We start from the raw sequence: 11,915 nt of genomic DNA, 5'->3' as shown, positions 1-11,915 counted from the left end.
CCACCCCCACCGCCGCCACCTGCTGGGAAGAGAGGTCACGCAAGGCAGCCGGCACGCTTCTACATCCAGTTTATACACAGCTCTATACAATATACAGAAACCGTTATATACAGATATATTTATAGAATAAGCTATATTAACTTGTCTCTCCTTTTTACAGCAATATTAGTTTGGATCTTTCATACATTAAGTACAAAAAAAGTCAGGGGAGGATGGCACGGAGCGTGCAGGAGGGTCTGTGGGGCCCGGCTGCTCGCTGCCGATTGCATATGGAGCTCCCCCGGGCCCCTGCGAGGACAGGCCAGCGCATGGCTGGGAGAGCTTGTGCTGCGGGTCTGGGGGACAGAGTGGGGGTCGGTCTGAGCCGAGGTGGGTTGAGGGGGGTGGCTCAGACCCCCCAAGAGTGGTGTGGGAAGGAGGGGAGAGACCTGCAGCAGGCCCATCCTTCAGGGGTGAGGTGGGGAGGGGGCAGGGAGGGGGCTGACCTGGGGGCACCCAGGGCTGAGTCCGAGCCTGCCCCAGCCCCAAGCCTGTAACCCGGTGTGGCTGCAGCCTTGGGGGTGGGGAGTCTGTCCCTGATGGCTCAGTCCTGGGCAGGGGTGGGCACCACGCCCCCTCAGAGTTCCCGGGGCCCACCCTGGCAGGGGAGGAATTAAAAGACCAGGCACCAAGTCTCTCCCTGCTATTGGCCGGGGTGCTTGTTGGAACTTGACTCTGATTTGTGATTTGTCTTGTTTTTAAACTCTGAGAGCCACCGATTCCATCTTGCTTCTGTGCTGGGCCCGGGCTGGGCCAGCAGCGGGGCCCTCAGCAGGGGCGGGGTCCTGGAGCCTGGGGAGGGGTGGGAGTCACAGAGAGTGAGGGAGGCCCAGCTCCCAGGTCTCTGACCCCGTCTGTCAGGGTGGGCAGGGGTCCCAGGGCAGCGTCGGGGCCAGTCCCAGCTGTGTGAGTGGCGGGGTTAGGACGCAGGCCCCAGACACCAGTGGTCATGAGATGGGGGGGTCTTGGTCAGGGGGGCCTGGCCGATGTGGGGAGGCTGTGGCCGGGGTGGGGGGGGGAGCCTGCCTCCGAGGAGACGAAGGCACAAGCGGGCGGTCTACGCCTCGGCACACACCAGTTTTCCAAACGCGGGGTCAGAGCAGCAGGCAGGACGAGGGGAACGGGCGACATCGGAAACTGAGCTGGCCCCGTGCCCCCGAGTGCAGGCCCCCACCGTGGTTCCTTGGCAGGCTGGGGAGGGCAGCAGGCAGGGAGGGTGGGTGGGGTGGGGTGGGGTGTGCGCGCCAGCAGTCCCTTCCTCAAGAAGGGTGCACACTCATGCACATGCACACACATGCCCCGCGAGCATGCACACCTTCCCCACTCGGCCTCTGGGGAAAGGCCGGGGCGCCGCCTCCCCACCACTCCCCCAACCCAGCAGGGGAAAAAACCCCTCAAACGGGGGCTGTGGAGGCCTCTGGCTAAACCAGGACAGCCCCAGAGCCCCTGGCCCTCCTGCCCCCTCCGGCCCCCCGTCCCCCAGGCAGTGGGCAGAGGGTCTTTGGCCAGGTCCCACAACACTCCACTCTTGGCCCCACTTCCTGCCAACAGGACATGGAGATGGAAGGAGCCCCACTCCTAGGAGAGAGGCAGCGAGGACCAGGAGCTGAGGGGAGTGGAGATGGGGTTGGTTTCAGATGCCAGGGCTGGGCTGCCAGTGCACGGTGGGTAGGTGATACAAAGGGGCTACATGGGACCCTCAAGGGCAGGGGATTTGGGCGCCCTTCTTCCTTCCAGGGCACTGACTCTGCAGCCAGGGGTGGTCATACTTGTGTTCTCCACCCTTTGAGTGGCCAGGATCCCTGGGGGTAGAAGGCAAGCCAGGAAGCAATGGGCAGGCGGGGCAGGCCTGGATGCCCAGGACCCTGTGACAGAGGGATCAGCACGAGGGGCACCGAGCAGAGGAGGGACGCTCCTGACCCCACCCCTCTTGCACACCCCTCAAGGTCGCTCGGCTGACTTGGGCCTTGTGGAGGCTGTCCCCTGACCTGCTCAGAGTGGGGTCACTGGACACATGATTGGGGGAGGGGGGGCTTGCAAGCCCAGGAAACACCCTGAGCGCAGCCCAGCAGCTTCTGTAAACATACACAGCACTGCGGGCCACCTTCGTGGGCGGTCACCCCAGGGGGCTGGCCAGCAGGCACCAGATCTGGGGGGTGGCCAGGGCAGATGCCAGCCTGGACCACAGATGAGAATATGTGGGGAGGGCGCTGCTCTCCATCTCGGCCCTAGGAGAGCAGCCAGAGGGCAGTGATGGGGAGTCAGCACGCCCAGTGCCCGTCCTGGAACAGGGGGCGCCAGGATGCCCCTGTGGGCCGGTGCTGCGCTGCCCACCTGGCAGGCTGCCCCAGGCTCCTCCCTGCTCCACACCCCTCCCCTCTCTGGAGGGCCTAGATCCCAGCCGCCTTGGTTCTGGGGATCCTAAGCTGAGGTAGGGATGCGGACCCCCAGCTCAGCGGCAGTGCCCCGTGCCTGAGGCTAAACTGGCCTCTGGGGGCCTCTCCTCAAAGCGGCCCGGCCCTGGAGGCAGCCACCAGGAGCCCGAGGGGCTACCTGCTCGGACCTGGGCCTCAGGCGACAGTCGCTCCCAGGGTGCTAGCGTGCCGAGATGACCAAGTCATCCTGCTTGGTGGGGCTGGCCCCACGGCCGGTGGGGGTTGAAGTCCGGATCTTGTCCACTGCCAGGCACTCCTGGCTGCTGAGGCCCGTGGGCGTCAGGTCCATGAGCTCGCCCGAGGAGCTGAGCGGGAAGGAGGGCGAGAGTGAGATGCCGGAGGAGGGGTCGGCCGAGCCGGCGAAGAGCCTCGGGGGCTTGGGCACCAGGTTGGGCTCGAACTGGGCACGGAGCAGGATCTCTTGCTGGCTGGGGGACTTAGGGCCCTCAGCGTAGTCGCTGGTGGGGCTCTCGGGCACCACCATGCAGTAGAGGTCCTGGAAGGAGCTGCTCTTGCTGTCCAGGTTGAAGAGGCTGTCGATGAACTCGGCGAACTCCAGCACCTGAGGGCTGGGCGAGTCCCCCAGGCGCCCGTTGTGCAGTGCCAGCTCTCCGCGGGGGGCCGCCCCGCCACCTGCCTCTTCCTCCTCTTCATGGGCTGCGGCACTGGGGGGCCGCTCAGGGGTAGCGCCCCCGCTGCCCAGGGCCGCCTCCAGGGGCTGGGTGTCCTGCGAGTGTTTAGACAGGCTGTCGGCTGCCAGCAGCTCGGTGCGCGAGCTCAGGGACGGGTTCTCCTCGGGGATGGCGGGGTCGATGTAGAAGAGGTGGCCCTCGTTGCGCTCCAGCACGGCGTGCAGGCTGGGCGAGCCCCGGATGCTGCGGAAGCCCGAGGAGCGGCGCGAGTCGAAGCTGTACAGCGACTCCGTGTCCGAGAGGCTCTCCATGGTGGCCAGCGGCGCCCGGCGCGCCTGCAGCTCCGCCGCCAGCCGCTCCTGCGTGGACAGCAGCAGCAGCTCCACGGGGTCCTGGCGGGCCGCTGCCGCCGCGGCCACTGGGGACAGCAGCCGCCCCTCCGAGAAGCCCTCCAGGCTCATCTCAGACTGGGACTTGCTCCTGCAGAGGCAGGGCAGGGAGGGGTGAGACTCAGGAGGGGTGGGGACCAACCCCCAGCTCCCCGCCTGGAGAACTTGGGGAGGGGAGGGGGGAAAGTGAATTTGGTGGTTGTTCAACAGTTTGGAGCTGGGAATCCTGACTTTTAAAAAACAACTCACAGGAACCCAAGACAGGAGAAAAAAGGGTGGAGGCTGAGTTAAGCCAGGGTCAGGGTCCTGAGGGCCTGAGGCATTGGGCTCCAGGAGCCCTGCTGGGGAACCCTGCACTGGTGCCCCGTCACTGTCCTGATGCGGGCCTGAGCTCCAGAGCCTGGCTGCCCAGGTCACCCATGAGGCAGTGTGGAATGGGAGAGGCGGGGAGAGGGATGGAAGGAGGGGAGAGGGCGGGAGGGAAGGGGGGAGGGGAGAGGATGGCACAGAGCCGCCCACACTGGTTCTCCTCCCACCCTCAGGACCAGTACCCCTCTGTGGCCCCTCCAGAGCTCTCATTACTCCCTCCCTCACACTGGGGTCCCCCTGCCTCTCCCGTGGGTTGTGGCCCTCTGCAGGACCGGGAGCCCTGGAGCCCCCCTGGGGTCACTCCGCACACCAGCCTGCAGGGCATGGGGGATGCAGCGACGGCATTGCAGCTGCAAAAGGACACTGGCGCCCTCTTCTGGTCATGCAGCCACCACAAGAAGTGCACAGATGGAGAGACGTCCAGGTGTCCCCACCAAGGGCCTGGGAAGCAGCGGCCACCTACGCAGCAGCCTGCTGGCCAGATCTGTGACCTGACTCAGGACCCGGGCATGAAGGGTCCTAGAGAGGCAGGAGGATCTCCCCTCTCAAGGTGGAGGAGGACCTCTCAAGAGCCTGATCCCCAGAGAGTGCGTGTGAATGGGGCGGGGAATGGAGCCTGTGCACACACCTCTGTGTTTACGTGGACAGTGTGTGTACCAGGTGTCTGTGTCGGCCCCCGTGTGTCCAAGTGGCTGGGCTGGGCACAGGTATGTCTATGCATTTACACACATGGCTGCCTGTCCAAGTGTGTCCTTGTGTACGTGTGTCCCGGCCTGGTCTTGGTGTGTGTCCTATATGTGCAAATGTCTATATGGAGCTCCCTGTGTATTTAGAGCTACTATTTGTGAGCATATGTATATGCACATGTGAGCGCCAATACAAATGCACACGTGTGTGTGTGTGTGTGTGTGTGTGTGTAAGTGCCTGGGTACGTTAAGTCCGTCTGTTTGGGTCTACAGGGGTATGAGTGAATCTCTGCATTTGTGTCCGGGGGGACCATGCATCCCTAGATGCCCGCTACCCACGTGGGCTTGAGTGACGGCAGGCTGGGGCAGTGGGAGCAGAGAGAGAGAGCGCGAGCAGAGGGGGCGCATCCGACCCCTCTCGTGCAGGAGTGCAGAGCTGTGTGAACACACACGTGCACAAGCATACATGCTCTGAAGCCACACTTGTGGCCCCCGCATGCACTGTCCAGGGTGGGGCCGGAGTGGGCAGGACGCACCTGACGCTGCTGTTCCGGGGATCCGCGGCGGGCAGCTCCACGGCGAGGCCAGCGGGCACGGGCGGCCCCGTGGGCAGCGGCTGCTGCTGGAAAATGAGCTCAGGCGTCAGGTCCACCTCGGTGGGGCTCACCATGACCTTGGCAGCAGAGAGCAGGGCCGTCTTCCCCTTGTTGTAGTTCTCCAGCACCTGGGGACAGGACAGGAAAGCTGGTGATGGTGGAGGGGTGACAATCACGGGGGTGGGGGATGGCAGCAGGACAAGCCTCTCAGGCCAAACAGGGCCTCCTGGGGTCAGCCGGGCCCCACTCTCCTCTTGCCCTAGTCCCTGCTTCTCCTGTAAGGCCTGGGGCTGGCCCTGCGAGTGTGCCTCACCCCACAGGTGGGCCAGGTTGGAGGTTCCCTTCCCTGGGCTCAGCCTTGCTGTGGCCAGGTGACGGCCGAGGATGCCCTTGCCTGGCTGTGCATCTGTCAGGGGCCAGCTGGTCTTCAGGGCCTCTGAGCTGAGCCTGCCTCAGGCACAGGTCCCTGGGAGACTCCCAAACTCCTCCCCGCCACGGAGCCACACAGCAGTGTGACAGAGCAGGGTGAGGAGGCCAGGATAGGAGTGGTCTTTCCAGCCCCACCGCCACCCAGCTGGGGACTCTGGCTGACCTCTCTGAGCGTCCACACCCTGGTCCGTGAAATAGGGGCAGAGATCCGCCACGCAAGACACCACGGGGCATGGCTGAGTGTCCGCCCGAGCTGCCGGGCTCACCTTGTTGAGCCCCTCCATGACCACGTAGGGGAGGTGCTCATGCAGCATGGCTGGCGAGATGATCACCTCGTTGAAGGCCTTGTTGTCACCCCAGATGGCGAAGTACGTGGGCTCCTCCTGCTCGCAGCAGCTGAGGGGCACAGGGGCCAGAGGGAGGCTGAGGGTGAGTGGCGGCCTGGCCCCGGCCCGCCGGCCCCTGGCTCTGCCCTTTGCCCTTGTGTGGCAGGGCCCAGCTCACAAGCCTTTTGTCAGGGGATGCAGCCCACGCGGGCAGGAGGGTGCAGGCCCAGCCCTCTGCAAGAGCAGGCATGAGAGATGTCTGCATGCCCCTCCACTCCCCTCTCCCTCCTGCACCCACCCCGGCCCCGCTCCCAGCTCTCTGCCAACTGATCCCGCGGTGAGGCCAAGTGACAACTAGGGTGTGAGCTGGCCAGGGCCTGAGGGTGACCCCTCCGGGGCATCCACCAGTGGGGAGAGGTGCCCTGGGGGGACACAGGGAAGGGCTGACACTGGGGACAAGGGATGGGACCGTCAAGAGAGGAGCCTGGAGTCCTGCCCTGGACTGGCCTTTTGTTCTACTTCCATGGTCAAGGCTAGGGCAACGCCTCCATGGTGGCCCGGGGCCATCGTCTCCCAGCCTCTGCCCCCAGCCCCAAGGGGTGACTGAGGGAAGGCCGCCCATCCCCCACACCCCTGGAGGACACAACCTCGGCCCCGGCCACTGCCACCTCTGCAGCTGCCCCTACCAGCACTGCTCCGCTGGGTGGTTGTGGACCACGTGGATGATGCGGCCGGGCGGGTAGAGCGGGGTGCTGGCAGACAGGGCGATGGTCAGGTCGCTGGGGTGTGTCCAGAGCCGCGTGCTGGCCAGGGTGGTCACCTCCACCTCCTCGGGCAGCTCCGACTTGGGGATGCACTTGGTGGCCCCCACGATGATTCGCCACTACGCGGGCAGGAGGGAGACAGGGACGGAGCTGAGCAGTGCTGGCAGGGTGGACAGGGGCAGAGGGGCGCTCAGGAGGAGGGTTCCCAGGGGAGCAGTGGGAGCTGGGACGGCCAAAAAGCTGCCAAGGACAGATGACGTGGGATTGTGGAACTCAGAGCTGGAAGGGGCTGGCAGACCGGTCAAGCCCTTATCCAAGGACGGGGAAACAGGCCCAGCAGGGGAAGGGACTTGTTCTCGGTCATTTCACAAGTCGGAGGCAGAACAGAGCCTGAAGTTCAGCCCAGCTGCACCCGCCCGGCCTGGCATGTCTGGGTTGGTTCCCAGCCACCTGCCTCCAGGGCCTGACAAGTACCCAGGACGGGTCTGATGGGCGCAGTCCTACATCCCGGAACTCAGCTCCTCCAGGCAGACATGGTCCCCTAAGGCTTTCCTGCCCTGTCCACCCCTGGCACCTGGCACAGGGCACAGCCTCCCAGAGGGTCACGGGCACCAAGGCTGGGACAGTCCAAACCAGGCCGAGACGATGAATGGGGTGAGGGCCGGCCTGGGGAACCCGCTGGCCCAGGTGGGCCCCTCCTGCCTGCCTCAGGGCGCCTGGCCACAGCATCCCCACCCCCTGGCCTGGCGTGCTGAAGGCCAGCTTGCCACAGGAAGAGCCCCCGGTGACCTCTGAGGACCTGAGGAGGGACGAGGGAGAGCTGATCCTCCCCTCTGGGCCGCGGCAGAAAATCGGAGCCAGCGGCACCAGATCCCTCCACAGGTGATGCCAGCCTCCCCGAGCCCGGGGCGCCACCACAGGCTGCGGACAAGGCCTTCCCATCATACACTCGAAGCACTGAGCCACGGGGACAGCACTTTCCTGACTTAAGACAGCTGTGTGATGGGAGCCAGGACTCAGGAGCCCCTGGGTCCAGTCCTGACTCAGTTACAACTCGCTGTGTGAACAAGAACAAATCTTGCACCTACTCTGGGCCTCGGTTTCCCTGTCTGTACAAAGACAGGCAGGGGTGGAGAGGATGAACTCAGTGATGCTCAGGGTCTGATGGCCTGAGGTTCCCATGACACCAAACACACCCCAGCCTGGTCTCATGTGGCTGGGCCTCTTGTGCTTTGCGCCCAGGGACAGGCAGGGCACAAGAGAGATGAGGGCCCAGTGCTGGTACCCGGGCAGGAGGGAGGGCAGGGGGCTCACTTTGGGCTTGGTGCTCCGCTGCAGGACGTCCAGGAGCTGTCTGCGGAAGCCTTCCAGCTGGGAGAGGCCAATCCTGGGGGAGGGAGCAAGACGGGGCGTCAGCTGGGCTGGCCAGGGACCAGGAGAGGTGCCGGGTGGGCCGCAGCTGGGGCAGGCCCACACCCAGCCCCCAGGAACACGACGAGCAGGCTGGCGGGGTCACGGGGTAGGTGGAGGGGAGTCTGCTGAGGATGGGGAGGGGGTCTGGGGCCCCTCGAGGAGACGGGTGACTGAGTGAGAGGGACGTGGCGCCGGGGCGAGGCCCTGAGGAGGGAGGAACAGCGCAGGCCAGGCCAGTGGAGGTGGGGAGCGACTCACCTGGGGACGAGGTCTTTGCCCAGAACCACGGCGGTCACGAATTCTTTGGAGTATTCCATGGCGTCCTCGCTGCAAGGGAAGCCGAGGGGGCGCTAGGGCGGGGAGGGGCCCTGCTCCAGCATCCTGGGGTTAGTTAGCCTCCTGACCGCTCCCTGCCCCGCCTTTCCTGCCAGTAGGGCTTTGCTGGGGGTAGACCCCGGGGTCTGCCTGGCATTTGACAGAGCTCCACCCATCCCCAGGCCCCATGTGACCGAAGTCAGACTGCCCAGTCTAGCCCCCGCCAACTCTGCGGCCCCACGCAGCTCACCTCAGCAGGCCGCCTGGTGGGGAGTAGGCGAAGCACTTGAGGGTCGGGTACTGGGGACGCAGGAGGAAGGAGAGGATGGCAGCGGTGCCTGCACCCAGGGAGTGGCCCACCACGATCAGGCCGTAGTGTTTGGTTCCTCGGCCCTGGGGACCGAGAGCAGCCTGAGAGCCCAGCCCCGCTGCCCACCAAACTGACTGTCTGGGCTGACACCGGGAGGCAGGGGGCTCCTCCCAGGGTCCTGGGACCACGTCTGTGCTGGGTAGTTGCTGGGGCAGAGGAAAAGCCAAGCTGGACCCCCACAGAGCCACTTCCTGGGGAGACTACTCTAACAAACTCCTACTGATGCTTCAAAAACTTGCTCAGAGGTTACCTCCTCGGGGAAGCCCTCCTGGTTTTCCAGGAGAGGCTCACTCCCTCAACACTGCAAGTGAACCTGGAATAGACCTTTATATATAGTGACTACACTCTAAGATAATCGTTTTGTCACCTGCCCCCATCCCTGTGCCCTGACAACTAGACTGGGATCCCCTGAGTCCGGGGACTAGTTGGCTTTGGGAAGGGTAGTTGGCAGCGCCTTAGGAGAGTGCCCCCGACCAGAGCAGCACCCCTTCTGTCCGCTTTGTAAGTATTTTCTTTGCCATTCCGCTCTCTACTTTGGAAGCTCTGGGCCTGAACCATCTTTGTGCTTCCAGTGCCTGGCACAGAGCAGGTGTGCATAACCGGGTGGGGCCAAGCAGGGGTGCCCAGGAGGAACTGGTACAAAAGAGAAAGGGGTCAGAGGAGGTGGGAGGGACCGAGTGACGAGGAGGCTGGGAGCCAGGGATCAGAGGACAGCGTAACAGCCCGGCCTGTGGGGAGGGTCTGTGTTCACCCATCCTGTCCCCAACCTATTGCCCTGGGGGAGGGAGAGCCAGGCATGGGGAGGGCTCGGTGGCATGCAAAACGCCTCACCAGGTCTCGCCCGAAGGCCTGGGACAGAACCATCTCCTGCTCCAGCTTCTTCTTGATGTACTCAGCCGAGAGGACCATCCCCTGGGTGAGGAGGAACAGAGGTGGGTGTCTTATGGAGGGAGGGAGGCCCCTCCAGGACCAGAGACCACAGGGACCAGTGGCTCACTAACCATGTCCCGCTCTGGTCCACACGACCACCCGGCTGTGGGGCTGGCGGACGTTTCATCACACTGTTCCCATTTCACAGATGAGGAAACCAAGGCTCAGAGGGGTTGTGTCTACCTAACCAGTGTGACCTCCCAGCTGCCTCGTCAGGCTCTTCTGCGACAGGATGGGGGCCCAGCAGGGCTGTGGGGGCCCCAGCAGGAGGCTGCAGGATTCCTTCCAAAGGAACCCACGCCTCTCTGACCATCTCCCCCGGGGAGACCCGCGAGCAGAGAGGAGCCCCTACCCCAACCACAGGACAGGTCTGCGCGGCAGCAGAGAGGGGAGAAGGCAAGGGGCCATCGGGGCCCAGGAGGAGGGGTACCTTGTGTCCCAGCCAGGTGCCATGGTGCCCCTCCACAGGGAGGCGCTCGGCGTCACCGGTCAGGTCTGTCAGGGCGTCCTATGGGGAGAGAGGACAGGTGGGGGCGGGGCTGAGGAGGACAGGAAGAGGGAGGTGGGCACCCCTCGGTGGGTAGAGGGGGTCCACGGCAGGGGGCTGGGAGCCACTGGCAGGGTACCTTGGGGGACAGGGTTCCCCGGATGCTGATCACCACCTTCTTCTTGTCATGGTCCACGGCCACGTAGAAGGGGGTTTCGTAGACCTAGGAGGAGGTGGCTCGTGAGCCTGAGCAGCCCTGGGAAGTGGCCAGACTCGGGGAAGGGACCTTAAGGAGGTTTCCCCAGCCAGGAGATCTGACTCTGTGAGGCACTGGGCTGCTGTGAGACTGCCGGGGCTCCCAGGGGTCGTGGTAGATCCCTCCGACCAGCACCCAGCCCTCCCAGCTGCTCTGACTCGAGCAGCCCTGAGCGCTGCCTCCAGCCTGCGGAGTCCAGAGGGGCTGCCCCCTCCCCAACCCTCACCACTTCTTCCCCCTCTCTCTCCCCAAACGGCTGGGGCAAGGAAGCCCCAGTACTGGGTGTAGGGCTGGGGTCCGCTTCCTGCCGCAGAGCGGGTGCAGGCCAGGGGGTGGGGAGAAGGAGGGGCCCACCTCTGCCTGCCCCCTTGGGAAGGCCTGGAGGCCGCTGCTGGCAGTGCCGGCAAAGCCAAGGGCTCCCACAGCCTGGGAGGACGGCTCGGCACTCCCGGCCCCAGCCCCCAGCCCCGCCTGCGCCCGGAGCCTGCAGAGGACAAAGGCCCACCAGCCCCTCACCGCATCGTGGCAGGAGGTGTAGACGATGTCCACTGCGGTCATGTTCTCGTCCAGGAAGTGGCGCCGGATGGCAATGGCATTGCAGCCACAGCAGTTGTCCTCCTCGATGGTCACTCCAGGGGCAAACCGGGGCCGCGCGGGGCACAGGCAGCACCTGGGGCAGGGGACAGAGGGTTCAGCACCGGGGACCCTCCATTAGAGCAATATCCCCCTCCCAGCCTCTCGGGACCCTGCTCTTGCAGCACCCCCACTGGCCCCCGTCTCCAAACCTCCCGGCTTAAGCTCCACCGGCCGGTTCCCAGCCCTCCCCCGACATGGCCTCTTGGCAGCATGTGACCAGTGGGCCTCTCCCTCCCCTCAGAAATCCCCCCCCCACTCACAGGAGGCACCTCTCTCCTGGGTGGTTCTCCCTCACTGGCAGCCTGCCTGGCCTCTCCCCGAGGGCCTAGAGGCCAGGTCTGGACCTCCATTTCCCACTGGCTACACCCGCTCCTGTGGGGCCCCATCCACTCTCAGGCCTGCTCATGGCCTCCGGACGCTTCCACCCAACCACCCCCGTCTCCTCTCAGACCTCCCACAGGGTCGCAACCTCTCCAGGTCCCAGTGCCCGATGGCCCGACCCCACAGGCTCCCTGCAGTCCTCCACATCCCCCGCTCATTGCTGGGCCCTACTCTGGGGCCACCTGACTCCAACCACTTCCCTCGCCGCCACCCCTCCGCCAGCTCCGAGCTGCCATTCTCTCTGCCTCGGGGTGTCGCAGTGGCCTCCTGATTGGTCTCCCTCGCCTACAACTGCCCCCTACATTCTCAACTTGGCAGCTAGGACCCCCTTTACCCTGTAAGTCAAGCCACGTTTCTTCACGCAAAACCCTACAATGCCGCCCGCCTGCCCAGTGGAAAAGCTGTAGTCCACGCAGGGGCTGAGTCCCTGCCCCATCTGGCCCCGCCCAGAACCAAAACAGT

The 11,915-nt window shown here is 64.9% G+C and overlaps 1 protein-coding gene across 6 annotated transcripts in view; it reads right to left on the bottom strand.

Moving 5' to 3' along the window:
- Nucleotides 1–52: 52 nt before the first annotated feature.
- Nucleotides 53–11,915, bottom strand: part of DAGLA (diacylglycerol lipase alpha) — a 63,228-nt gene continuing 51,365 nt past the window's right edge. For all 6 annotated transcript variants that reach the window (XM_070564114.1, XM_070564115.1, XM_070564119.1 and 3 more), the window contains 11 exons: nt 10,953–11,106; nt 10,320–10,403; nt 10,124–10,201; nt 9,595–9,675; nt 8,644–8,786; nt 8,337–8,405; nt 7,980–8,052; nt 6,588–6,784; nt 5,842–5,971; nt 5,087–5,274; nt 53–3,586 (listed from right to left, as the gene is read on the bottom strand). In XM_070564114.1, coding sequence (XP_070420215.1) covers nt 2,635–3,586; nt 5,087–5,274; nt 5,842–5,971; nt 6,588–6,784; nt 7,980–8,052; nt 8,337–8,405; nt 8,644–8,786; nt 9,595–9,675; nt 10,124–10,201; nt 10,320–10,403; nt 10,953–11,106 — 2,149 coding nt within the window. In that variant the 3' untranslated portion in view covers nt 53–2,634. The remainder of the gene's footprint in view (nt 3,587–5,086; nt 5,275–5,841; nt 5,972–6,587; nt 6,785–7,979; nt 8,053–8,336; nt 8,406–8,643; nt 8,787–9,594; nt 9,676–10,123; nt 10,202–10,319; nt 10,404–10,952; nt 11,107–11,915) is intronic.

The sequence above is a fragment of the Equus przewalskii genome, chromosome 11 (genome assembly GCF_037783145.1).
Source record: "Equus przewalskii isolate Varuska chromosome 11, EquPr2, whole genome shotgun sequence".
NCBI lineage: Eukaryota > Metazoa > Chordata > Mammalia > Perissodactyla > Equidae > Equus > Equus przewalskii.
Note: the sequence above shows the minus strand (reverse complement) of the source record. Positions and strands in the feature narration are given on the sequence as shown.